Source organism: Ptychodera flava (genome assembly GCF_041260155.1).
Source record: "Ptychodera flava strain L36383 chromosome 23 unlocalized genomic scaffold, AS_Pfla_20210202 Scaffold_23__1_contigs__length_28996876_pilon, whole genome shotgun sequence".
NCBI lineage: Eukaryota > Metazoa > Hemichordata > Enteropneusta > Ptychoderidae > Ptychodera > Ptychodera flava.
Window position 1 is genome coordinate 22,725,129 of NW_027248277.1, and position 27,966 is coordinate 22,753,094.

General features: G+C 35.3%; 1 protein-coding gene across 5 annotated transcripts; it reads left to right on the top strand.

Annotated features, from left to right (window-relative positions):
* Positions 1-81: 81 nt before the first annotated feature.
* Positions 82-27,941, top strand: LOC139123621 (uncharacterized). Of its 5 annotated transcripts, none has more exons than XM_070689783.1 (13): positions 82-239; positions 3,652-3,739; positions 5,108-5,307; positions 8,489-8,785; positions 9,107-9,409; positions 12,008-12,097; positions 12,739-13,035; positions 13,763-14,065; positions 15,655-15,747; positions 23,264-23,560; positions 24,218-24,520; positions 26,241-26,333; positions 27,118-27,941. In XM_070689783.1, the coding sequence occupies exons 1-13, from the start codon at positions 173-175 to the stop codon at positions 27,258-27,260; spliced, it is 2,574 nt and encodes an 857-aa protein (XP_070545884.1). In that variant the 5' UTR covers positions 82-172; the 3' UTR covers positions 27,261-27,941. The 5 variants fall into 5 exon arrangements, with proteins under 5 accessions (XP_070545884.1, XP_070545885.1, XP_070545887.1 ...); XM_070689784.1 differs by having other exon boundaries at positions 15,658-15,747; XM_070689786.1 differs by having other exon boundaries at positions 12,739-12,849.
* Positions 27,942-27,966: the final 25 nt, after the last annotated feature.

The following is a 27,966-nucleotide window of genomic DNA, read 5'->3' on the forward strand; positions in this document are numbered from 1 at the left end:
AACGGTGGTAACTTAAGGCTACTTAAGGTAACGTTTATTGACATTCAGATACCGAGGGTCGGTCACAGTCTAATCGTCCGGAAGCAGATCACCTGATCAACGGGCTTGTCCGCCAGTGCATAAAACTTGAAATCGTGCTGCTAGCCCACTCAAAACCATTCACGACAGAGCGATGGCTGGGTTCAACCAAATACGTCTGCTGGTGCTCGCTATCACCATTACCGGGGTGTTTAGCCAAGGTAAGTGGAGAGACTTCCAGAGGCACTTGTCGGTATCGCAAAAAATTTAGCATCAGGAGAATCAGTCCAACAGCACTAATGTTATACAGAGACAGTTGCAGCAAACCAAAGTGCGACTCTGATTTTCAATCTTCTAAGATTAGCGTATAATTTGTTTTTTTTCCTTGTCGCTGTTTATGCGGTTTGTTTTGTATCATCCTCGCTCACAATGAAACCCTTGTGAAATATATTTTTCGACACCTGCGCTTGTGCTAATTATTAATCTTAGTCACTTCTTCTGCTCGACATTTTTAATCCCCAGTCTACAAAATACTCAACATGAATCATCAACTATTTAAACTTTGCAGCAATGCTCGGGACTATTCTGCGTCAGTCCTTGTATCCGCTTTCGCGTTGAAGGTAATATGAAGCCTTGAGTTTAAAAACCGGAGTCCCTATCGGCTATCGCTCAGACGGCTGGGAGAGTGGTCAGGTCAGCTCGGGAGTACACAACGCCGACGAGAAACTCATGGTCTTAAAGCACGGCGACCGATAGAAACAGTTGTCTTTTTAGCAGCTACTCTATCGCTAGAATGGCATGATTATGGCATGATAACGTACCAAAGCTACATGACACACGCCCAAGGCTTGTAGAGTTCAAACATGTGCTGACGAAAAGAATGTATTGTGTCAGATACTCATCTCAAAAGGTCTCATTTTATGACAGGGTGATCAAACTGTAGAGGATCAATAACAACAATTTATCACTGCAGCCTTACAATAACAGGATGTTTGTGGTCAGCCAATCAGATAAAGGAGCATGTATACACATTTAACACAATACTAATAAGTAAGCTATCAATAAACAATATCGACCAAGGTTATTTGTATATCATTTTAATGTGATGATGATGATTTTGTTCTTCATGGGCAGACACATGTAATCCTTAAACTTAATTAGGCATAATCTGCTTGCACTCTCGGACAATCTCGTTTGCAGCTTCTTTTATTTGTCGAGAAGGTCAAAAATTTGTATTCGGGGTATTTTCTTGTAACAGATACGTCATATCAGTCCAATCATGCTACACTTGCAATTACCCACTGTGCAAAAGTTATCGTCTGCACGCAACTGAGGGCGCCTTGCTCAGTCATATCTGCATGTCTGCTCATACTTGGCAATTTCAGGGAATAAGAATCCAAGATGAAGGCATGTTTGGCAAGGTTTGCGACGTTTTTTGGCAGTAAAAATTATTTGGCATTCACAACAAACAAATATATAATAAAATACAAAATTTTGTGAGCTCTGAGTTCACATCTGCTTCTTTAAAAAGTTGTCGGTTAAGATCATTTATGTACATATACTCCAATCACTAAATGATAAACTAAACATCTTTTTTTTCAGTGATCGACCCCATCTCTAAATACATCTTTAGTATTCCTTTTCGCTAGTTTCGTGTGATGAAAACAGTTTTCGAATAATCTTCAGCACAGGAGGGTACACTAAAATATGATAAAACGACAATACATATTTTTAGGCCCCAGTGCCACCGTTTATCTTTGCCAACTACTTGACCCCGTTACACCACACCGGTGAACATAACAAACAGCGGATGTATTGAAGATAGTAAAGGGATAAATTATTGTGCACGTCATGATAAAATAACCTTTGAGGGTCTTATCTCACTAGTTTATTTGTGTGAGGGGGTTGAGTTTGGCAACTGATCAAGCAGACGACGTTAATAGATCAGCGCCATATTGTTTTTAATACTAACACTCATCAAAATATGGAATATTGTAATGTACTTACATGACTGTCACTATAAAACCTTCCCGGAATATATTACGGAGGAATGACTTAGGGATATGGCCTAAGGTCAGTTTCGCCCAGTCACGTGATCCCTTTAACGGCTAACCGGCCTACTTTATATCAGCATGCTAGTCTTACCATGCTTATGTCGTCAGGGAATATGGGCATTCACATAAGCCAGGAGCAATGTTTGACCTTCTTGCATTGTTGTCCCCGTGCCATTTTATTCTGTCAAATCCTACATAACGTCTTACAGATGTTCTATCCGATTTTTGTATCAAGTACCCAATAAAATTGAATCTCGACAAAAAGGGAAATTGTCGTTTCTGCAAGGGTTGCCTTAGGCTGTGTTCGGAAATACAAATTTGGAACACCGAAATTGAAATTCTCTCACACTGCAAATACCCAGGCTTACTTACTCTTTTCCTGTAATATCTTGTGAAAGTTGTACAAATGTGACTTCTTAAGCAAGTAAGGATTTTAACTGCCGTCTAAGGAAATAAAAAGTAGTTTGTGTAATTACATAGACAGACAGACAGATCTATCTATCTATCTATCTATCTATCTATCTATCTATCTATCTATCTATCTATCTATCTATCTGTCTGTCTCCCTATCTATCTATCTATCTATCTATCTATCTATCTGTCTCCCTCCCTCTCTCTATATATATAAGAGACACAGAAAGACATACAGACAATGTATGTCTGTCTCTCTCTCTCTCTCTCTCTCTCTCTCTCTCTCTCTCTCTCTCTCTCTCTCTCTCTATATATATATATATATATATATATATATATATATATATATATATACAGAGAGAAACACACAGACACAGAGAGACAGACAGACAGACGGACAGACAGGGACGCAGACAGAGAAACAGACAGAGACAGAGAAAGACAGAGAGACGGAGACAGAGCCAGAGACAGGCAGACAGACAGACAGAAAGACCCATTGTCTCAGAAACGGAACGCTAGCTTTGGCATGACTTATACTTGGGATTCACCATATTTATCGCTGCAGTTTTTGTATGAAGATGCAACCCTTAAAGATGGTGTTTGGTTCAAAATGACTTGATTTTCAAAGTGTATGCAAGTGATGTTTTACGATTTAAACCGGTGGTAGAATTACACTTATCAAGACCACTAAGTCATCTGACATTTATATTACAGGTATCTTATGTAATAATATTGTACACTAGACATAATCAATCCTACCGTCATAATACCAACATAATATCAATTGGTTAGGCCGATAAGCGCAACACAAAATAATCCTGGTGATATCACACAGATATCATTAACCTTTCCGGAACGAAATGAGACACTATGACCAATTGAAATCACTTACAGATTCAGCCCCAACAGAGATATTGCACAAGGACAACTCCTCTTTGCAATTTTGAATCGAACATACACATGAAGTGTCCAAAGTCCAAAACTTCAATCAACAGCGCCGATAAACAGTTGATTAAGAAGGGAATGTGTCATCGAGGAAGACTTGTACATTCTAGTGCCGCGAACAAATTTCGAAAACTCAGGACTGCAACCTGTAAAATAAGTTCTATGTTCAACGTATTTTTCTGCTTGACGTCTCTAATTATTTTTTTCCACTTTACAACATCAGGGATATCTCAACCAAGTAGAGTTGAAGAGCCTGAACAAAGAGAATTTGACATCGTCTTGTCTGTAGCGGCGGGACAGCCTCAACCGATGTAGGTCATTTAATTTTTATATTAACATGTTGCAGATATGACACTGACTAGCCTATATATCATTTTCATATTCATCATTTGCTATTTTCATGAAGCAATTATTGTAAATTTGAGATCATTTTGATTACGTTTATATCATACACCCTACGCTAAATATGACTGTGCAGGTGAGAATAAAAGTAATAATATCCGATCACGATTGGCATATGATGTGATCTTACTGTCGAAAATCACACTCTCAAAAGTTAATGGCACTTTCGAATAAGTTAATGGCAATTTAGAATATAGTATTTATGAACTCTATCTATTTTTTCTATCGATTGGGTTATTAAACAAAGTGAAATTTAACCAACTTATCAATAATTCGTTGTATGTTTTGACATACGTACAAAGAACAAGTTTACCTTTTGAGTCAACCGATCCCTGCACATTGAGCTTGGGACGTCGCTTCGACAGTATCGTACGAGTATCTGCTACAAAAAGAAAATATCAGCTCATGCTCGAACGCTGTTCTCCCAATTTTCCCGGAAATATCAACCTCCAACTGTTTAACAAAACATATCATAGAAATTTGTTCTCTGTTGTGATACTGGGCCGCCGTTTCGAAACTAGTTGGAGTACACACAAATGATGGCGTGAACAGGCAGTATCAGGGTTTATAATTCATTTTCTGTCTATAGAGGAGACACTGCTTAGGTCATGGGCAGATGATAAAATATGTAAACTGAAATAAAAGCAGTACATGGTGATGAAAATATATATTATACACTTCTCAATGTAAAGTTATCGGCAAACTTGGATAGTCTCAAATTAGCATCTGTTTAGCATTTTAATTCCTTTGCCATGGACATTAAAAATTATTATATTCATTATATTCCCTAAATCTCCTTTATGGCAGTAAAATAATTGTTTTAAAATCAACAACTTGATCAGCGCATTATTCAAAGTCGAAAATCAAAAGGCATGATTCCGATATTTATAGGTGAGGGTCAATTATAGATATATCTCCAGTCATAGGGCATTGTTACTTTGTGAGGGACAGTTGCAACTTAGTCTTCATTTCAATAATTTTACCTGTGTGCTTTGTCATTCCAGAATGGTTTTCAAGAATTAAAATCATGCTAACCACTGGCAGCAGGATGTAATATAAGGGTTTGGTTTTCAAACATGTGTTTTAATTAATTTCAAAGAAGAACATGTTTTATATCGGCATTGTTAGATCTAAGTGCGTAAGATAACGTTTCAAGGCAACAGTGTATCATGTTTGTAATGTTTTTCTGCCATGCATGTACTCAGCAAAATATTGTCATTGAATCACCGCCAATGCCTATGCAAATAATTAAGTATCATGTATATTTATGTTTACAGATATAAGTGGGAAATAGATGGCCAAGAGGGGCAGATTGATGGCCAAGAGGGGCAGATTGATGGTAAATTTGTAACTTCAGAAGGAGACACACTAACAATTCAAAACCCAACCAGCCAAAGTGATGATGGCGTATATCAATGCTTTGCCACCAACAACAGTGGAACGGCATCGTCTCGCAAAATTTCATTGACAGTTGGACGTAAGTAATCCTTGGGATTATGACTGAATGTATGTAGGACCATTATCCTATGCCACATATTTGCTTTCATTGCTCAAAAATTTACATATCAATGGCCTAATTTCCGTATTTCCTAAGGTACAAGTCATGGATAGCTGTACAAAATGAGACACTGTCACATTTCATATTGTATTTCAGGTCGCCAGATTCCCGTCCGTGCGTTTTATTATTGATGCATTGTACACTAATTTCCTGTACACCCTCAAACATTACATCTAAATCTTGTATGCTTTACCTTACTAAATCCGCCTTGTTGAAAATATAATCATCTACCTCAGCTACTCCATTAGGTAGAAAATCGTATTTAAGGTAGCGATAATTGCCTCGCTAGCTATAAAGTACATATAGAATATTACCCCTCCCCAATTCTACTTAAATGGTACCGCGCAATAAGATGAACATAAACTAACGTGATATCAGCATGTCTGCGTAAACCAGAGGCAGTGAACTATAAACATGTTGTCGCTACCTTTGTATTTGTAACAATCAAATGTCAAGCCAATATATGTTGTAAGAAATAAATACAAAATGCCACAATTTATGATGGGGTGATCAAGTATGATCGGATCAATATGTGCAATTTATCACCGTTCCCTGATACTGACAGGATGTTTTTGTCAGTCAAGTAGATAACGTAGCATGTTAAATGTTTACACACAATACTAATAAGTAACCTATTGCTAGACTGTATCGATCGAAGTTATTTGTATATCAATTCGTTTTGATGAAGATGTCTTTGATGTTTATAGAAATATTCACGGAATCCTTGAACTAAATTGTGCATAGTCTTCCTGAACTCTCATACAATCTCGTTTGCAGCTTATATTTTCTTTTAATTTGTCTCGAAAATCCCGGATAAGTGTTCGGGGTATTTGCTTGTTGCAGATATATCATATAAGTCCAATCATGCTACACTGGCAATTGCCCATTCAGCAAACACTATATTCGGCACCTATGTGAGGGCGCCTTACAGGGTCATATCTGCATATCAACTCATATTTGGCAATTTCAGGGAAGTAGAATCCAAGGCGCAGGCATGTTTGCGAGGTTTGCAAAGTTCTTTGGCGGTTAGTGAAACTCATTAGATATTTACAACAAATAAAGAAACAAATTGATAGAATACATAAAATAATGAGTTCTAAGTTCAGGAATGATTCTTCTTGAAGTTTCCTTTCAAGATCACTAATGCACATGTACTTCATTTACTGAAAAATGAACTTAAGTTCATCTCTAACAGTGATCGTTCTAATTCAAAATACTTCTTTTATGTTCTTCTTTGTTTACTATGTAAGTTAAATGTTTGCGAAAAATCTTGAGCTACTAAGAGTACACAAAAAGGTCTGAATTGAAAAGAAAAGTAATCACACTATACCCGTCTGTAATCCGATAACACTGCGTGAAAATTGGTAATACATATTCAATTGTTATAAGCACATACACAAAGCAGCATAGAACAGACAGCAATACAGATTCCTTGCCCAAAGTGCCACAGTTTTCTTTAGTAGACTACTTGACCTCTATCACAGAGGTCGTCATAGTTGTTGAATTATTGTAAAGCCTTTGTCGGAATAATATCATCCACACCGGATGCGCGTATTTCAGGTGATTCTGGAAGATCCCCAATCTTTATCTACGCTTTTCAAGAAAATACTTTTATAGTTGTTGAAGTATTTCAGGTGATTCTGGAAGATCCCCAATCTTTATCTACGCTTTTCAAGAAAGTACTTTTATAGTTGTTGAAGTTATTTAAATTTCCCTCAAACAGAGTAGCAAATATCCGAGTTTCCAGTGACACTTAACAAAAATGGCAAAGAATCGTGGGCAACTCAGGACAAATGTTTCTTGTATGGACACATTTTTGGAGATTATCGGTTGTGATAAGGTCGAGGAGATTTTGATCTTTTTCTGTACAATTTATGACAAAAAACAAGTAACACGATTGGAACTAATTTGGGATAATAGGATGGTGAAGTAATGTCGATTTAATCTGCAAATGTAAGCTCATCTGCTTTTCTTTTTAAGTTACACACTTGTTTTTATGAGTAATTTGTAATATCGCAACATTCAACTATAGGGCACCTAACATTTTTGAGAAATTTGAAAAATATAAAGATCCAATTATCCCAAATTAGTTCCAATCGTGTTAAGTGATATTTTCAAACACAAGCGCTTCTCAGACATCTTCTGCGAAAGTAAAACTTCCTTATACTGTAATTTTAAAACATGTTTTTAAACTGAACATTAGTTAACATAGGATATTTGTTTCAAATTAAAAATCGCGCTCGCTCGTCTCAGAAAATGTGGTGTAGGTTTTGCAGTTTGGGAGGAAAGAGGAGAATTGAGGAGAAATTGTAAAGTTTGTGGATCCACGTAGACTGAGGATGATTATCACTTTGTTTGTATCGATCCGGTATACCAGCATTAAAATTGAAGAAGTACTTATTTACCTAGATGGGCATAGATTCCGTACTCTCTCTATAAACCTTTATGCTTATGTAAATTAATGTCCAAAGATAATGCGGGGAGATATGGGTCTGAGGCCTAAAAGAGCAATAAAGTTTTTTTATTACTGACAACAAACTAGAGGATGTATTGGAGATAATGCGGGGAGACATTACTGTTAAAATCGCCATAAGATAACTTTTATTGGGCATATATGACTCATTCATTGGCATGAGTAAAGTTCGGCGACTGTCAAAATCATAAGACATAATACATTGTCTATAATTCTGCAATTGGCAACAAATTCACGAAATTTCTTTCATCTTCGGAATCACCATATGACCAATTGGTACCAATGAATTGCCTTGTTACACGCCTGCCTTTTTCGTATTGGATTTATCACAAATTTCTGCAACCGTTTGACTACATCATATCGTTGCCAAAAATTATATCGGCTGAACAATCAACATTTATAAAACCACCTAATTTCTGTTGATGTTGCTTATGTATCATCAAAGTAATGTGAAATAAAAAAACTCGTGCTCCAAATTTTTATTGAAGAAATGCTAACACAGACATAAATTGATGTGTGAACAGTGAATTCAGATAGTGTTTTAGAGGATATCGCTGACCCCATAAAATGTACATGTCATAAACTCAGTTTTGTAATAGATGACAAACATTTTCCTATACATTGCAGGGGTGGAAAATCTTGGATGTTGGAAAGACACAAGCAACAGGGCTATTGGATCATTAGAAGGAAAGGATAACATGCTTGATGGAGACTATCACACAAGACGAGATGCAATCAGTAAGTGTAGAGACGCTGCACTCTTCCGAGGTTACTCGGTGTTCGCACTACAAAACGGCGGATGGTGTGCATCCAGTGTTATTGCTCAAGACACCTACAAGAAATACGGACAAGCTGACAACTGCGCCGAAGATGGTGAAGGTGGTGCATGGGCGAATCAAGTTTATAAAATAACAAATGGACCTGGTGAGTATTGTGGCATTCACCATTTACTGTTAAAAGGTTACAGCTACTTGCATTGGGAGCTGTTTTCCGTCTTTTCATCATTTCACATTCTTCGAAAACCAAATTTCCTGACATTTAATATTGCAAAAATGTTAACACAGTACCGGTTGTGAAACACATTTTAAATGAGAGCAGTCGTAAGAAATAAAGTGCCTCACATGTCGGGGTTCAGGGAAGAGTTTCACTAACACTCCACACCTCATATTTAATGCTCTTCCTGTTGATTGGATTGTCCTTCTCTGGTTAATACCATTTCTTCCTTAATTATTCATATCAAATTAGCTTCGGACTTAGAAAATCTTGGATGTTGGACAGACACCATAAATAGAGCAATCCCGTCACTGGAGGGACAGGATGATAGACTAGATGGGTCCTACCAATCAAGAAACGACGCCATCAGGAAATGCAAAGAAGCTGCAGTGTCACGTGGATTCACCACATTTGCGGTGCAGAATGGTGGATGGTGTGCATCGAGTGCAGACGCAGAGATCACCTATCAGAAGTATGGGCGGTCTACTAACTGTGCAGGTGATGGTGAAGGTGGAGGATGGGCCAATCAGGTTTACAGAATCACAAATAATCCTGGTGAGATTTACACGTGTTTTTAATGCCATATTTTATTTGAAGCTCTTTCTCCCCCTGTTCTAAATAATATATACGGCGTTGATTATTCCCGTTAAATTAGCTTTGGAACTCGAAAATGTCGGATGTTGGATAGACACTATCAACAAAGCAAGTCCTTAAGTTGCTTTCTATGAAACTGAATAGTTTTCTTACCTTTCTTCTTATAGAATGCGCCTAAATGACTGGCATTCCGACTGATATTTTTACCATATTCACTTGGTCTGCGACATCTTTGACTCATTTTACATCTCATTTGGTAACCAGTACACTAGTTTTTTTTTTTGTTTTGTTTTTTTTTTGTTTTGAAGATAAGAAAATATAATAAAGTTGACTAAAGGATGACGGCCATTTTGATTTGTAAGTGCCAGTAAAGTCAAGGTTGTTTATATCAATAATACTAAATTTCAACACTTATCCCTGATGTTCATTCTTGCTTTTGAAAGAACATGATAGCAAATTTCCCTAAGGAAAGTTTGAGTGAAAGCATAAGCCTTGTTATTTATAGGCGCAATGTCAGTAAATTTAAGATTATTTATTTCCATAATACCAACTTTGCACCTTGACCCCGATGTTCATTAAAACCTGGGGATACATTAAAAATCACAGCCAACGGAGTTCACAGAGAAAAACCAAAATGTAATCGATTTTATTCCAAATTGCAATTTATTATCAGGTTTATTTGATTCAAAACACAAAGAAGCACAAACAAATAAGGAAATAAACAAGCAGAGAAGTAAAATTAACAAGAAAAGAACAACACACACAAGTAAATAAACGATTTATTGTAAAGTTACCGGAGTGAGACAGAATTATATATTTTCAGACCATGGAAGTGTTTTCATATGCATAATATCTGCAGTCGAATACAATTTTGAAGCACCTTACCTCTGACGTAGAGAGATATTCGTTTTGCTTGTAACGTTTTTGACGAAGTGTAGTAATAAACCTTTCAGAGCTCATGAAGAACATCATTAGCTTACGTGTTGACACACGTGGGCTAATGTCATAGCGATGTCTGTCTCTCTGCCCGTGTGTGTGTGTGAGTGTGTGTGTCTGTTTGTCTGTTTACACGATAACTCAAAAACTCCTCAACAGATTCAGGTCAGATTTGGTACACAGGTACCATATGCTACTTGCAAGAACTGATTAGATTTTGGTTAGTGTTGCTTGCATATTAATGAAGTTATGCAATATCATTGTTTTCCGTACAATGGTTTCCCTATGGAGACGGTAATGACAGTGTAGACATATATCAAGAAATACTGCACAATATGTCATGAAACTTTTCACAGATGATAATCTCAGAACATCATGATAATAGTGTGAGTGTCATGTCAATTATCTGCTCATTTGCATATTTAATGAACTAGTGTTATTTAGTGACATAACTCTGACATTCCTACACCAAACTTGATGATATGTGCAACAAATATTGATCTGATATATATCTAATTATACTTCGAAGCATTGGGCAGTGTCAAGTTAATAAAAAGCTTATTTACATATTTTATGAAGTTTTATAATTAGTTATATAACTCCGATATAACTGCACATAATGTGATGAAATCTGCTACAGATACTGATCCGACTGATATCTAATTGTGGTGTAAAGCATTGAGTAGTATAAAGTTAAGTAAGGGTTCATTTGCATATTTAATGAACTTTGTAATTAGTGATATTACTCCAAAAATACAGCACTAAGTTTTATAAACCTTGCTACAGATGTTGATCTGATAGATATCTAATTGTACTGAGAAGTATCGAACAGTGTCAAGTTAATAAATACCTAATTTGCATATTTTATGAAGTTTTATAATTAGTCATATAACTGCGAAATAAATGCATCAAATGTGATGAAAACTGCTGCCTATACTGATCCGACAGATATCTGACTAATTTGTAAAGTATATAGTAGTGTGAAGTTAATTAAGGGTTCATTTGCATATTTAATAAACTTTGTAATTAGGTATATAACTCTGAAATTACGGCACCAAATTTGGTGAAACCTGCTAGAGATATTCATCTGATAAATATTTAATTCTGATATGAAACATTGGACAGTGTCAAGTTAATTAAGGACTCATTAGCATATTGAATTAACTTTGTAATTAGTGGTATTGCTCTAATATTACAGCATTAAATTCAATGAAACGTGCTACAAATGTTGATCTGATGGATATCTAATTGTCCCATGAAGCATTGGGCAGTGTCAAGTTAATTAACAGCTCATTTGCATATTACATAAAGTTTTTGTAATTAGTGATTAAACTCTGAGAGTACTGTTCGAAGTTCATAAAACCTGCTACATATAGTGATGTAACAGATATCTGATTGTTCTGTGACGCGTACTACTATTAATGAACCTGTTGTAAAACACGTGAGCATATTCAATTCACATCTGGTTTTTTTTGCTGTGGTTGTAATCTACCTGTCGTACAACATATTTCATGGTCAATAAAAAGATCAGCGATACTTATTGTGACGCTAGCATTGAACAAGCTATTGAAAATTACCAGAGCAATGTACTCTGCTTCACCTTCACTCTCTTTCTGCCAACAGCTCGAGATACGGAGAGCAACTTTCAGATAGAGGAAGAGAGTTCAGACCCGCTGATCGTCGAGGAGGTTGGTGCAGCAAACGTGATTAACCGTAAGTATGCACAATCCTCATTTGTCGTCTCTCTAATATGTTACTCCAGTTACTGTCAATTAGTTAACGAAATAATAATTTCATGATTACTTTAACAAATTATTTCTAGAAATGTTTATTTCTGATTCTTGTCTAGTATATCTGATACATGCCACACGATTTGTTCTTTTTAAGGGCAGTTCATGTCATGAAGCAATACAACATATATGTAGCATTGGGTTTAAAGTCTTTGTGCGTGTTTTCTGACGTTCTTTATTCTCATACGAGGTTTTGCTGCTGTGTGAATGCCTTGGATTTATCACGATTTTCTGTAACCCTTTGATCGTATAATGTCGTTGCCATAAATTTTATTGGTTGAACATGCAAACTTTTAAAAAAGTAACAAGGTTTCTGGAATTATTCTAGAACAGTGTGTTTTAGATGTTGCTTATTTAACATCAGATTAATATAAGATGAAATTTAAAAAACTGGTTAAATTAGTGGTGTCATTTGTTCTTTCAAGAAATGTAGACATATACATAAGTCGCTGTGTCCTCAGTATATGTAGATGGTCTTCTAGAAGTAACCAATGAAAATATAAAATACACATGTCATATCATCAGTATTTTAATAAATCACAAGAATGTTCCTGTATATTGAAGGGCTGGAAAATCTTGGATGTTGGAAAGACACAAGCAAAAGGGCTATTGGATCATTAGAAGGAAAGGATAACATGCTTGATGGAGACTATCACACAAGACGAGATGCAATCAGGAAGTGTAGAGATGCTGCACTCTTACGAGGTTACTCGGTGTTCGCACTACAAAACGGCGGATGGTGTGCATCCAGTGTTATTGCTCAAGACACCTACAAGAAATACGGACAAGCTGACAACTGCGCCGAAGATGGTGAAGGTGGTGCATGGGCGAATCAAGTTTATAGAATACAAAATGCCCCTTGTGAGTAGTGAGAACTTTCGTTAAAGGAGAAAATAGACAATGTGAAATGATTTTAAAAAGCTTTTTTGTTCAGTTAACATAATCCTTAAGATTATATTGACGTGAATCGTGCATTAGATCTTTCACCTAATCACTCAAGAGCATGCATTTAATTGAAATTCATTAAACACAAATATTTTTAATGGTAGCTTCTCAAGCATTTTGTGAAGATAAGTAACATCTGATGTGGGAAAAGAGAATATAACGTGGCATAAGTACTATTCTTGAAATAGACATTGGTGCATTGAATCTGTGATTTTGTGACCAAGATTGCACTTGTACTTTAAAGAATTATTTTTCTTGTCTTTATGCTAATTTCCCTCCGTTCATTGTTCTTAAACCCGTTGTAAAAAGTGCTTTTAAACCATTTGGGAAGCAGTAATTAGTACTTTCATCATTTCAAATTCTGAGTTGAACAATTTCCACAACATTTAAATGAAGTCGACAATGGAAATATATTAACATATAAATTCCTAAAACATATTTGACATGAAAAGAGCCATAAGAAATAAACTCGTTTACATGTTGACCGTCAACGAGGAGTTCTACCAACAATTCCAGTGTATACTATTATTGAGCGTGACACCTTAAATTTTCAACTAATAATCTGCCGACGAGCCTGTCCTTATCGATTGCTACGTTTTAGTGCTTATTGATTGCACTACGTTTATCATTCTCATCAAATTAGATTCGGACTTAGAAAATCTGGGATGTTGGACAGACACCATAAATAGAGCAATCCCGTCGTTGGAGGGACAGGATTACAGACTAGATGGTTCTTACCATTCAAGAAATGACGCCATCAGGAAATGCAAAGAAGCTGCAGTGTCACGTGGATTCACCATATTTGCGGTGCAGAATGGTGGATGGTGTGCATCGAGTGCAGACGCAGAGATCACCTATCAGAAGTATGGACGGTCTACTAACTGCGCAGGTGATGGTGAAGGTGGAGGATGGGCCAATCAGGTTTACAGAATCACTAATAGCCATAGTGAGTTTTACACGTATTGGTTTTGCCGTATTTTATTTGAAGTTTTTTCTCCTATTGTTATTAAAAATATGTCATTATACTCGTCGAATTATTTTCGGACTTTGAAAATATCGGATATAGGGTAGGCACTATCAACAGAGCAATACCTTTATTTCTTTTCTATGAAACGAGTTTGTTTTCTTACTCTTCTTCTAATAGGATGCGCATTAATGACCGGTATTTGTATTAAAATAGAAATCCACATATTCACTCGGTCTACAACTTATGGGGCTTATTTTGAAACTCATGAGGTAACTAGTGCACTGGTTTAGTTTATTTGAAAATGATAAATCCCATAAAGTTGACAATCAATAATGGCCATTTTAAATTTTTAAGTGTCAGTAAACAAATGGTTACCATTTGCTATAGTACAAATTTGCACCATGATCCAAAATGTTTATTCTTGGTTTTGAAAAAAAGTGATTTAAAATTTTCTTGAAAAGACTTTGAGCCAAATTCTTAGTATTGTGACTTCTAGGTGCATGCACCAGTAAAACAATGCTTTTTTATTCTTCTTCTGAAATTATATACTATAAAAGGTCTTGGCCTTGTCAAGGCGACACGTTGTTTACTGGACTTTGCTCTCTTCTTCTAGACAAATGGATTATAGACTTTACCTTAACCTTTTGAAAGTCAAAGTACATTTTTTTGCCTTTATGCGATATAACGCCAACAATTTCTTTCAGATATAGACAGTTTGTTTCTGATTTTTCCCAAAATTGTGTTCAAAAAGTCTAGCCAAATATGACGATTTATGTTCATCAGGTGACAAATCATAGGAAAATTACGGAAAATTCATAAAGTTTGTAAAATGTTGCCCTGATATTTTTCGGAAAAAATATAGTGCTAAAAGGGTTAAGTCAGTGCTTCAAAATTATATGGGATGTTACACGCACAGGGCGTCCTTACGGCTTAAAAACCTGCCATATGGATTTCATTTGATGAGCAGAACTAGAAACTATATGTTGAAAGATACTGCCGGTGACAACAAATGCTGGAAATAGATAAAAATGAAAGGAAATAGAGGTCATAGAAAAACTCAAGTTAAATTTATTTTTTCCAAATTTTTATTTATTATCAGGTTCATTAGCTCGAAAGTATACAAAGAAACAAACACAATCAAGGGAACAAGCAAAGATCTTAAATAAATTATCGCGCAAGCTAAGAATAACACCGAAAAGTAAATAAACAGGTTACATTAAAGTTGCCAGAGTGAAGCATAATTTAGACTACCAACGTGTCTTCAAATGAATAACATGTTCAATCAAAAACAGTAAAAGCCAATTTTAAAGAACTTTACCTCAGGAGTAGTGAAGTGCTGTATCAAGAGAGATATTTCGTTTTACTAGTAATTTGTTTTTGACGAAGTGTGGTAATAACTTTTCAGAGCTCACGAAGAACATCAATTCGTCTTGTTTTGTTTTGTTGTGGCAGTAATCTACTTGTCGTACAACACATTTCATGGTCACTGTGAAGCTAGCATTGATCAAGCTATTGGAAATTACCAGAGCAATATACACTCTGTTTCACCTTCGCTCTCTTTCTGTCAGCAGATCGAGATACGGAGAGTAGCGTTCAGATAGAGGAACAGGGTTCGGAACCGCTAATCTTCAAGGAAATTGGTGCAGCAAATGATACTGGACGTAAGTGAGATCAATCCTCATTTATCGCCCCTCTAATCTCTTATTCCAGTTACTGTGGATTAGTTCACAATATAATAATTTTATTATATGTTTCAAAAATGATTTCTAGATATGCTCATTTATGTTTCTTGTCTCAAAGAATTGTTACATGGAGCAACCTGATATGCCACAGGATTTTATTTTAAATTTAAGGGCAGTTTATGTCATGAAGAGGTTAAACTTATATGTACTGCGGCATTTTGTAATACGACGCATTTTGTAATAACTTACGCAAAATGTAATAAGGGTATCAGCATTTTGTAATAAAATGGTCTACGCATTTGTAATAAGGGTATCAGCATTTTGTAATAAAATATTGTTTACGCGATTGTAATAAGGGTATCAGCGTTTTGTAATAAAACGCGTTTTGTAACATAAGTTAACGCATTTTGTAATAATTATAAACATCCGCTGATATTGTATGTATTTCAAAATTCTTTGTGGTTTCTGAATACGCAAAAATGTAATAGCATATAATGATGTCGATATTATATCTCACTACCGAGGCTAGGTTATCATAATAACGCCATATTAGGGGGTCTGAGTTGACAGTCAAAATGCAATTAAAGACAGAATGAGATTTATTGTATGCTATTTATAATTGAGAAAACAAACCGAGAAAGTTTTAGTAGGTTTTACATACAGTACTGTACTTTGAAAAGACAATATACTGCAAACCGTTCTGCATTTTTTTCTCTTCAATGTTACTGTTGGTGGATGAAAAGAGAAGGCTTGGAGATGATAAAAGACAGCGAAATCATCAACATTGACAGTGATGTACATGCCACAAAACCCACCTTATCCAGAAATGGTTCCCTTGTGACATTTGAGGGTTTTGGTCTGATTTTTAGGGCGTTGCTACATTATTTTTACTTTTTTTACTAAAGATAAACGATAAATATTGTTTTTTGGTTACAATAAACTTATGTATTCTTATGTTTTTGCATGTATATTGGATGAAGTTTGTAAAACTCGAATAATCAAATTCTGAGTTTTGCAAAATGATTGTAATGTTAGTGTACACTGTGATTTGAACGAAGCTTTTATTGAGTTCATAAAAATGTTACAAACATTTTCCTGGAACCATCAGTTGTAGACAACAGAATCTAATATACATTTAGACATAATTGAGAAATGGGAAGTGATAAATTCTTTAGAATGTCGTCAGAAAGAGAAGCAATATGTGAAAATCATTGTAAATTTAGAATACTGGTGGCCATTCTGAATATTTAATGAGGTCATGTGACCAGTATTTGCATATTTTTGGGGCAATTGTAATACTACAATTCAAAAATATCTTGTAAATGTGGACAAAGTTTGATAAATTCAATAGTCAGAAGATATAAAATAGGATACCTTGACCTGTCTGACCCCTATTCAAGGGCGCTGTGTGTAATTCTTGACTTATGAGTGAAGACAAAATCTGTGTAAGGTTTATCAAATCTGTGTAAAGTTTATCATAATGTATAAAGTTTTCATCAAAGTCCATGGTAATGGGACTACAAAATGTGATTTAGCATTGGGATATGATAAAATATTGATTATCTTTTACTGGAAACTGGAAAACATGTAAAGATAGTGATAAATTTATATGGTTTGCGGCCATTTTGAGTACCTAATTAGGTCACATGACCAGTATTAGCATATTTTGGGACAAGTGTGTCATTGTCATTGTTATGTTACATTATGCTTTGACAGACCTAACACTTATACAGAACCTTTGTTTACATTACACTTAGCAGGTCAAAATGATACAAAATATTAGTGTTTTTTTCAATTTTTTTGTCACAATTTCATTTCAGTCCATGCTGACGTGATAGAAAAACAGGTTTGGTGATGAAAAATGATGAATTAATGAGGAATTTCCATGAAAATAAAGAAATATGTTAAAAAAATACAATATTTTATATATTGGCGGCCATTTTGAATACTTAATGAGGTCACGTGACCATAATTTGCATATTTTTGGGACAAAGTATTTTATGGTGATTCCAAAATATAATGGTATGGGGGACAGTCTTTGTTAATTAAGAAGTCAGACGTCATGCTAGATGATACTTCCAAATGTCAACTCCACCCCAGGGCCTTAGGGTGCAAAGTAAAGGTTAAAGTGGAAAATAAATGTACGAAAGGTTGCAGTATTCTAGCAACTTCTATACGTATGATATGTGTTTCTCTAAAGTTGATTGTCGATAATTCACGGTAATAAGATGGGAGGGGCACGTTAATATGTCAATGCTGACAGCTGATACTTATCAAAATATACTGATAAACACTGACGTGAAGCAGTCAATTAAAATACTGAATGATAATTTATTTTAATCATCCCATAGACAAGGACAAAATAAAGCTCTATCGACAGACCAGCCACTTTTCCTTGTATGTAAAAGGTGACAATTCACATCTACTGAGCCATGGTTTTGTTTTCTCAGATCTATTTCTTTCCTGTTGTGTTCCTCCTTTGAATGTACGCTATCGCCCAATGGTGAAATTTGTCTAGCCAACGAGCTAGGATAAGCTGCCCTGCAATACTATTATTAAGCTAAATTCGATTCGCTATCCTACTGGTTATACCTGACAAATATCTGCCATTATCATTAAATGATAACAGCCATAGAAAGATAGATAGACAGACAGACAGACAGACAGATAGATAGATAGATAGATATATAGTATTAAATAGATAGACTCAGGCACTCTTTCCTCCCTTCCTCCCTTACCCCCTCCCTACCCACATAGATGCAGACATACATAGATACATACATAGATAAATAGATAAATACATAGATACATACATAGATACATACATACATACATACATACATACATACATACATACATACATACATACATACATACACACATACACACATACATACATACATACATACATACATACATACATACATACTACATACATACATACATACATACATACATACATACATACATACATACATACATACATACATACATACATACTCAACAGGTCAGATATACTTCCAGCTTAGTAGCTAAACAAGTCAAATCACTAAAACATCAGATTATTCTGACTATTTTAGTTTCGTTTAGTTTAGTTTAGTTTTGTTTAGTTTTAGTTTTGTTTACGTTAGATTACTTCAGTATAGTTAAGGTTATTACGAAAATAACGCAAAGAATGTATAAAGACACATACATGTAGTCATTAGCGCGCGTTAGCGCGTCGGGCGATGCGTTGCACTAATGTCTGAGTGCTTACTTTGCGGTATTTTCGTAATAATTATTATCATACATCTCCTTTTTTATCAAGAATATATGCACCCGTCGTTTCCGATGCATTATTCCATACAATTTAGAGGCATATTCTGCATCGCCCTCTTAACTGCGAGCGGGTTAAGGGTAGCGCCATCTTTGTTTACATCGCGCGCTCATCCAACATTCGATGTACGAGCCGAGCAGCGAGATGTCGTGCCATATTTGTACAGTGCGGTCTTGGTGAACTTTCGTTATTACCTCATAATATTTTCCCATTCAAACAGTCGTAATACATTTACTTCTCTTTCTTTTATCAGAAGTTATTTTCAAAGTACAGTATGCACTGTAAAAATAGCGGACGCTAGACGCGTCTTTACGCGTTCAAAATGTACATGTCGGTGTTCAAATTTGAACGGTTAGTGTTCATATTGTTAACACTAGTGTTCATATTATGAACAATGATGTTCTAAACCTGAACACGTAGTGTTAACAACTATCTCCTCCAAGTGTTCAAAAACTCAGCATCACAGAAATTTACAATACTGTGAAACAATTAACAATCTTTTGTGTTTTTTACTTTACAATGGCTATATTAACTTTACTACTGCCTCGCTGTCCGGCATACGTACACGGATTTCGGTGTAACGAATTTCACAATAAGTGGAAAATATTTCCGGTCTACAATTGCTGAAAGCATGTTTTTTCTAAAAAAGGAAGTATAAAAAATAATTTTACACGTTTATTACGGGTTGAAATTTTGAAATTTTGAAAAGAAAATCAAAAAACCACCATGAACGTTTTAATTTTAACATCGGCGTGCAAGAGGCGTTCTACTTCTTAACACTTGGTGTTCAAGTTTGGTGCCTTTTCTTATCCCATGATGCATCAAAACGGAAGTTGCGACATTTTTCTTGTAAGCGCACGCTGAAGTCGTGATCATGCGAAAGCAAGACCAGAAAGGGTAAGTTTTCTCTCCAAAATATTATAAGGTATTGGATTTTGAAGCATCTGTATTATTATCCTTCGAAATTAATTGTATTGTACTTTGAAAAAGCTTAACTACGTGTAGAAACCTTTATTTCTTTCAGTGGCTGGTGGACCATACACTAGCTGCGAATACGCAGCAGTGTTTTGGGCCATGGGGTATCGATCGCACTCAGGTCAAGGGTCATCAATGGAGCGATGACCCTTGACCCGAGCGCGATCGATATGCCACATTACCGCTGCGTAATCACAGCTAACACATGTCTTTTAGTAACCACAATCGCATGTAAATTTAAAACTTTAGTTAAACATCGAAGAATATTGTTTTAGCATATGAGAGTAGACTTTGCTTTTACTTTTCATCAGTTGATGACACGAAGAAGCCAATAAAAGAGGCACTGCATACAAAGGTCACCCCTTTTCCTTAACCTAATAAGGCCGAATTGTCTTTCATTTGAAGTCTCATGTCGCCATATTATCTATTGTTGCATTATTTTCAGGACGTGAAAAGTTGGATGAACGTGAAATCGAAGAGTTATTACAGAAGCTATTGGTACAGAAATTGAAGAATATGAGTGTACAGATAGCTGTCTGGAAACAAGCTTGAGAACCTCAGTTCATCTCTGATGTAGATTTGAACTTTCGAGGGTTAGTAACTGAATTGATAAGTTTCTGTATTTTTGTTCTGAATTTATCTGAGCTATGTCCAGAACGCTATGATTAACTAAATGTTACTGGAGAATACGAATAAGCTTTCAAATACTTGTAGTCGCCCTTATCAGATGCAATGGCGGAATGAAGAATTAAAGCAGAAAACCACAGAAAATTCACAGTGAAAAATGTACACTCTAAATTTCGGAATTTTCTGAAATTTCCACTCTGAATTTTCTGTCGCTTTCTGCTTCAAATCTTCATTGCACCCTGGCATCTGATGAAGGAGACTTCACGTCTTTGAAGGCTTATGCCAGTAAAATTTAGTTGATCATAGCCTGCTACCAAATCTTTGATTATTTTATATTTTAGATCAAGACGTATTTGTTCTCGGTTTGTTACTGATCTTAGCTTTGCTGTTTAGGACGTAGACCTTATATCATAGGTGAATGTGTGGCATCATCGTCAAATGTTTACATCCCAAGCGTTTTCTTCAAAACGGCCAGTACGATTCATTTAATATTTGGAGTACAGGTTTCCGGGGATTTATCTACAAGTTATGATGAAATACACGAAATTGTATTTTTGAGACATTAAAGACATTTCAGACATTTTTAAGACATAAGGAATTATCAACATGTGATATATTCAAGTAAGCCAAATTTTTAGCTTTTTCAAACAGATGTTTTCGTACGTTTTTGCAAGTATGAACATATAACGTAATCCACAATAAGTAAAACCTGTTTTGTCACTACTTTGTTCATATTGTTTGAAAACGATCTACAGTGTTTATGGGGATTTTCTTTTGTTTATGTTTTGATAGGAAGGTGTTAATTAGCGTTGGTGTTTTCCTCTGACAAACTTTACAAAGTGGCCATATGGCCACTTTGTAAAGTTTGTCAGAGGAAAACACCAACGGTGTTTATGTGCCCAATTGACACTAAATAATTGTATTTTACTAAAGGAATTTTTGTGTATTTTTAAATAAAATAATTTTACTTTATATAAGTGGTCTGTTTTGTTATTTCCAGGCTTGAACACCCCGTGAACGCGCAAAATTAAAGGTGTTCAACAAGTGCATATCATGTGTTCTAACCTTTAACACACTTATCGTTGAACGGCGTCCATGCGTTCAAAAAGTGTTACAGCCCTTTGAACGCGTAAATGCGTTCAATTTTTTGAACGCATTTCATGTGCAACGTATGTTCAGATATGGAACACATGGTGTTCAATATAATGTCTGATGAACACGAAGTGTTCAAAATCTGCACACGTGTGTTAAAAATTGAACATTGGTTGAACACGTAGTGTTAAATTTCTGAACGTCTAGACGCGTTCAAAAAGTGTTACAAAAAGGCGTTTAATTGGTGTTCTATCCTTTAACACTTAACTTTACAGTGTGGAGTTTCAGTATGGAGCCATTCAATGACGCACTATTTATCATCAGATATGAAAGTAAAGGATTATTGCATGCCCGTTACGTGCCCGTTTTTAAGGAAGCTCGATTGTATTGTTTTCGAAGGCAGATGTATAATAATTTATTTTATGTTATTATATTTTATTTTATCTGTGTATCTACCTGTTGATTGCTGGTTGTCTGCAATACATCAGAAAGAATGTCGTTATCCTCTATTTAATAAATCAACTGACTGTGTATACCAATGATTCTCTCAAATATATAATAATAAACTAGTCAAAATCTAGTAGTTACCTGCCTCAGATGATCAGTTGGTAAAAATACTGATTGACAGCTATCTAAAATTAAGTCTTTCTAATTTGAAATGTAAGTCAGGGAGCGATCAATTTTTGTTCTTACTTAATGAGTAAACACACACTTTGTAATACCATTCCAAAGTCAATAAAATATCTGTTAATGCTTTAAAACTGGGGAAAGTTTTTAAAATTATTACAAAATGCGTTAACTGTTATTACAAAGTGCGAATTATTACAAAATGCTGATACCCTTGTTACATTTTGCGTAGACAATTTTTTATTACAAAATGCTGATACCCTTGTTACAAAACGCGTAGACTGGTTTATTACAAAATACTGCAGACGTTATTACAAAATGCGTCAGTTATTACAAAATGCTGATACCCCTTATTACATTTTGCGTAAGTTATTACAAAACACGTCAGTATTACAAAATGCCGCAGCACAAGGTTAAACTTATATCTAACACTTGGTTTAAAGTCTTTTAACGGTTTTCTGACGTTCTTTTTTCCAATACGAGCTTTTGGTGATGTGTGAATGCTTTGGAGTTAGCACAATTTTCTGCAACCGTTTGACCGTATCATATCGTTGCCAGAACTTTTATTTGCTCAGTATGAAATTGTTTTAACTTTCGACATAGTTTCTGGAATTATTCTAGACGTGTATCTTTTGATGTTGTTGATTTAACACCATAATAGTATGAGAAAAAATCTTAAAATTATACTTTAAATTAGTGCAGCCATTTGTTATTTCAAGAAATATTAACATAGACAAAAAGTTCCTCTGTCACCAGTGAATATAGAAGTTCTTTTAAGAGAAACTAATGACCCTATAAAATACGCATGTAAGAAAATCAGTTTTGTAAATAAATGACGAGTATTTTATGTAATTGCAGTTCTAGAGAATCTCGGGTGTTGGAGAGACACAAGCAAAAGGGCTATTGGATCATTAGAAGGAAAGGATAACATGCTTGATGGAGATTATCACACAAGACGAGATGCAATCAGGAAGTGTAGAGACGCTGCACTCTTGCGAGGTTACTCGGTGTTCGCACTACAAAACGGCGGATGGTGTGCATCCAGTATTATTGCTCAAGACAGCTACAAAAAATACGGACAAGCTGACAACTGTGCCGAAGATGGCAAAGGTGGTGGATGGGCGAATCAAGTTTATAGAATGCTAAATAGACCTGGTGAGTATCGAGGATTTTCTTCAAAGGAGAAAATAGACAATGTGAAATTAATTTTAAAAGTATTTTATTCAGTTGGCCAATCTTGCCAATCTGGTTTACGTAAGCCTTGTGTTCAAACTAGCATAAATTGTGGATTACATATTTCACCTGATTACACTTAAAAGTACATTTGATTGAAATTCATAAAACACATGATGGTAGCTTCTCTAAAATTTTGTGAAGATAAATAACATTTGATAAAGAAAAATACAATATAACGTGACAGAAGTATCATTCTGAGTATAACGTTGTAAACACGTGCATTTAAAAAAAATATTTTGGAAGCTGTAATTAGTCTCTTTATCATCTCAAATTCTCAGTTCAACACATTTCACCACATTTAATATAGTCAGTCAGGGAAAGACATTAATATTTAACATAGTCGAACACATTTGACATGAAAAAATCCATAAGAGATTAACTTCTGTACATGTCGAGCATCAACAAGGAGTTTCACTAACAATACAGCATATTTATTAATTAAAGCCGCTGCGTAACAGAGTTAAAGAAGACATTAAACTTTACGCATTAAATTATAAATTTATTATGTGATTCTTGTCGATAAGCTTGCCCTTATTGATTATCAGATTGCTATGTTAATCATTCTCATCAAATTAGATTCGGACTTAGTAAATCTCGGGTGTTGGACTGACACCATAAATAGAGCAATCCTGTCATTGGAAGGACAGGATGATAGACTAGATGGGTCCTACCAATCAAGAAACGATGCCATCAGGAAATGCAAAGAAGCTGCAGTGTCACGTGGATTCACCACATTTGCGGTGCAGAATGGTGGATGGTGTGCATCGAGTGCAGATGCAGAGAACACTTATCAGAAGTATGGGCGGTCTACTAACTGTGCAGGTGATGGTAAAGGTGGAGGATGGGCCAATCAGGTTTACAGAATCACTAATAGCCATGGTGAGTTTTACACGTATTTGTAATGCCATAATTATTTTGAATATTTTCTCCCCCTGTTCTAATAATACGTCATTAATTATATTGTCGACAAATTAGCATGTGACTTCATAAATGTCTGATCCTGGATAGACACTATCAACAGAGTAATATGTTCAGTTGCTTTCTTTGAAACTGTATTGTTGTCTAATTGCTCTTTTTGTGGAATCCGCTTCAAATACTGGTATTCCGATTGATCTTTTTTTTACCACATTCACTTGGTCTGCGACTTTAGAGAATCATTTTGAACCTAATGGGGTAACTAGTAATCAAGTTTAGTTTTTTTCAAATACAAAAAAATTAATAAAGTTGATTTAGGGATGACGGCCATTTTGAATTGTACGTGTCATTAAAGTCTAGATTATTCGTTTCCATGAAGCTCAATTTTCAGCGTGATCCCAAAAGATCATCCTTGATTTTTACAGAGCATGATTGAAAATTCTCATGAGGAATGTTCAAGCCAAAGTCTATGTCTTGTAATTTAGAAGCTCAGAGTCAATAAATCCAAGATTGTCCCTTTTCATCGTACCAACTTATCTCTTTTACCCCGATGTTCATAACAACTGAAATCAAATAACAAAAGCCACACTATAAAGTACTGTACCTCTGAAGTTGACTGAGAGATGGCGGGCATTTTGAATTTCAAGTATCAGTAAAGTCTTGAATGTTCTTTGTTTCCACAATACTAGTTTGAGCCTTGACCTTGATGTTTATAGTGAATTTAGAAACAGAATAAATAAGCCAAAGTCAAAGTCTTGTAATTTCGAGAATTCACGCCATCGTAATCATCTGTTTAAACTGTACTTACAAAAGGCGAGGGATTTGTCAACGTCATATCGGATTTAACGCAAATACTATGTCAAAAGAGCTGAATCCACAAAGGATTTTGCTGGATTCTATATTGGATTGTATTAGAATACTTTGAAATCCAGAAGGAATCCATTGTTAATTCTAATGCTGGATTCCAAGTGCTGGATATTTATGGATTCCTCATAGATTCTACTGTATATCGTAAGAATCCATTAAAACGGATTTTGCCATAGCTCTCTGGATACGGAACATTTAAACAAGCTGTCCTTACAGCTGAAAAACCTGCCATGTCTGATTTCTTTGATAAGAATAACATAAAACAACAGCATCAAAGAAACTCTAACAACAAATAACGGAACAAAATTACAATTAATGGTTATGGAGCCCATAGAGAAAACAAAACATTTATTCAATGACTTTGTTCTAAATTTTTACGCATTTTAAGATTCTATCAAACCAAAACTAACAACCAGACAAAAACCAAATAAACAAACAAACAAAGAAGGGTACTCACACACAAACTAATTAAGTTATTGCACAGTTGCCAGAGTTTGACACCAGCATTTTTGTTTTTCGGACCATTAAAGTGCCTTCTTATGTGCAATATCAGCTGTAACATACAGTGAAGGCAAGTTTGAAGTGATTCATCTCAGAATCAGTGAGGTGCTGTATCTGGAGTGGGGTTTTCGTTTTGCTATTAACTCTTACTTGTCGAAGTGCAGTAATAAACAATTCAGAACTCGCGAACAACATCGACTCTTCTTTGTTATTGTGAAAATAATTACTTAACGTAGAATAAATTCCGTGTTAATAAAAAAATTACTGCTGCTCATTTTGAGCCTGCATTGATCAATCTGTATTGTTTACCTGTCAGTTGTTCGAAGTACGGAAAGCAGCGTTGAGATTGAGGAACTGATTTCTGATCAGCTTATTACCAAGGAGATTGGTGACGCAAATGTGAATGAACCTATGTATGCACAACCCTCATTTATCGTCGTCTTCTTCAAGGGCCAGTAATGCCAAATTTTGAAATTGTTTATAATTTGTTTTCTGTGTGTATCAACCGTATTTATTATTCGAAAGAATGTTGAAACACGTTCTATTCAGGTTGTCAGCATAATGTGTATCTTTGTAAAACTCACTGTTTTTGTTTACATATGAATTCTAGTCCAGACCTGAATTCATTTGACAACAATAACAGTGTAATTTAAAAAATGCGTATATCAACATTCTTCCGGGAGTAGAACAACACACAATGGTTGACCCTATAGACAAAATAGTGAAAATTATCTAATTCAAGTTATAGCATTACAGGCTTTTTAAGTGTCGGTCTTGTACTTAGGGATGGGGTAATCCAGCTAGAGCTTTTCTGATGTAGGCAGCGTTTACTGACAATATTCAAACAGGCTGTGAATAGTCAAAATGTTTATATTTGAAGCAGTCATCTACTTGTTGATCATTTCATTATTTCCAAATATAACTTATACACGGTGAAAGAGAACATGTCACTAACTTAATCAGTTGTAAAATTAGATAACACTTTCTCATATTAAAAAAAAACTAATAAACGTCGATGATAAACGATGCATTTTAGTGCATAAACATTTGTATAGTTCTCCGTTTGCGTAAACATTGAAAAATTAAAAACTAGATAGCTGACGATAAAAATTATAACAGTAGATATTTTCACTCTTTGTCTTTGTCTTTACAGATAATTAATATTTCTGTTTCAATTGTTTCTATTCTATTAGCTTTAAACTCGAAGAATGTCGGAGATACTGACAACAGAGAAACACTCAGTCCGAGGGAAGGATATATTCGGGATTCGTTCAAGAAGTGCAGATGGATTTTTCGTGGATTTTCGGTCTCATACCCTGCTTACACAGAGGGTTGAAACAGACCTGAAGGCACTGTTGGGCAGTGTTTTGAGTGCTGGACTCACTGTCGGAGGATGGTGAGTTCGAGACTCCAGTAGTGTAGTGCCTCTGAGCAAGGAACTTTACTCTTTATTGCTCCTTATGGAATTGGGTTGGATAGTATTAAAATTGAAAACAACCTAGGGGCTGCCATCGTGGTGGTAAAGGTGGTGGGTTTGTCAACCAGACCCAAAGAAATTTAATGTGATCGCAAAAGGAAATGAAAATGCTCCAATGTCATATTTATAATTTGTTAATTGTCGATTTTGGTTTCCCGTGAATGTTTGAATATGTGAATGGTTGCAACTCATTTGATTGGGAGCAGACTTTCCACTGACAAAATCAAAATTTGGAAAGATCATACAAAATATAAAGTACCCTAAAGAAACTACCAGCCGTCTTTTAGTTTATACATCTGTTAGTGTGGGGACTATTTGACCGATTTTCATCACAACCGTTTGTTTGATAGCAATTGACATATCTCCTTGATATTAAATACCCTAAAATGCCAATTAGCAATTACCTGACATTTAAAAAGCTGCCTTTCACAACCGTCATATACCTAAGATGAGAATGGTAGATTTTTTCATCTAATTGAAAAACATGAAATATAGCAATAAGTAACATCAATGAAATAAAACTGCCAATTGGCCTTGAAACCTCGTCTGCGTTTCTATGATCTAT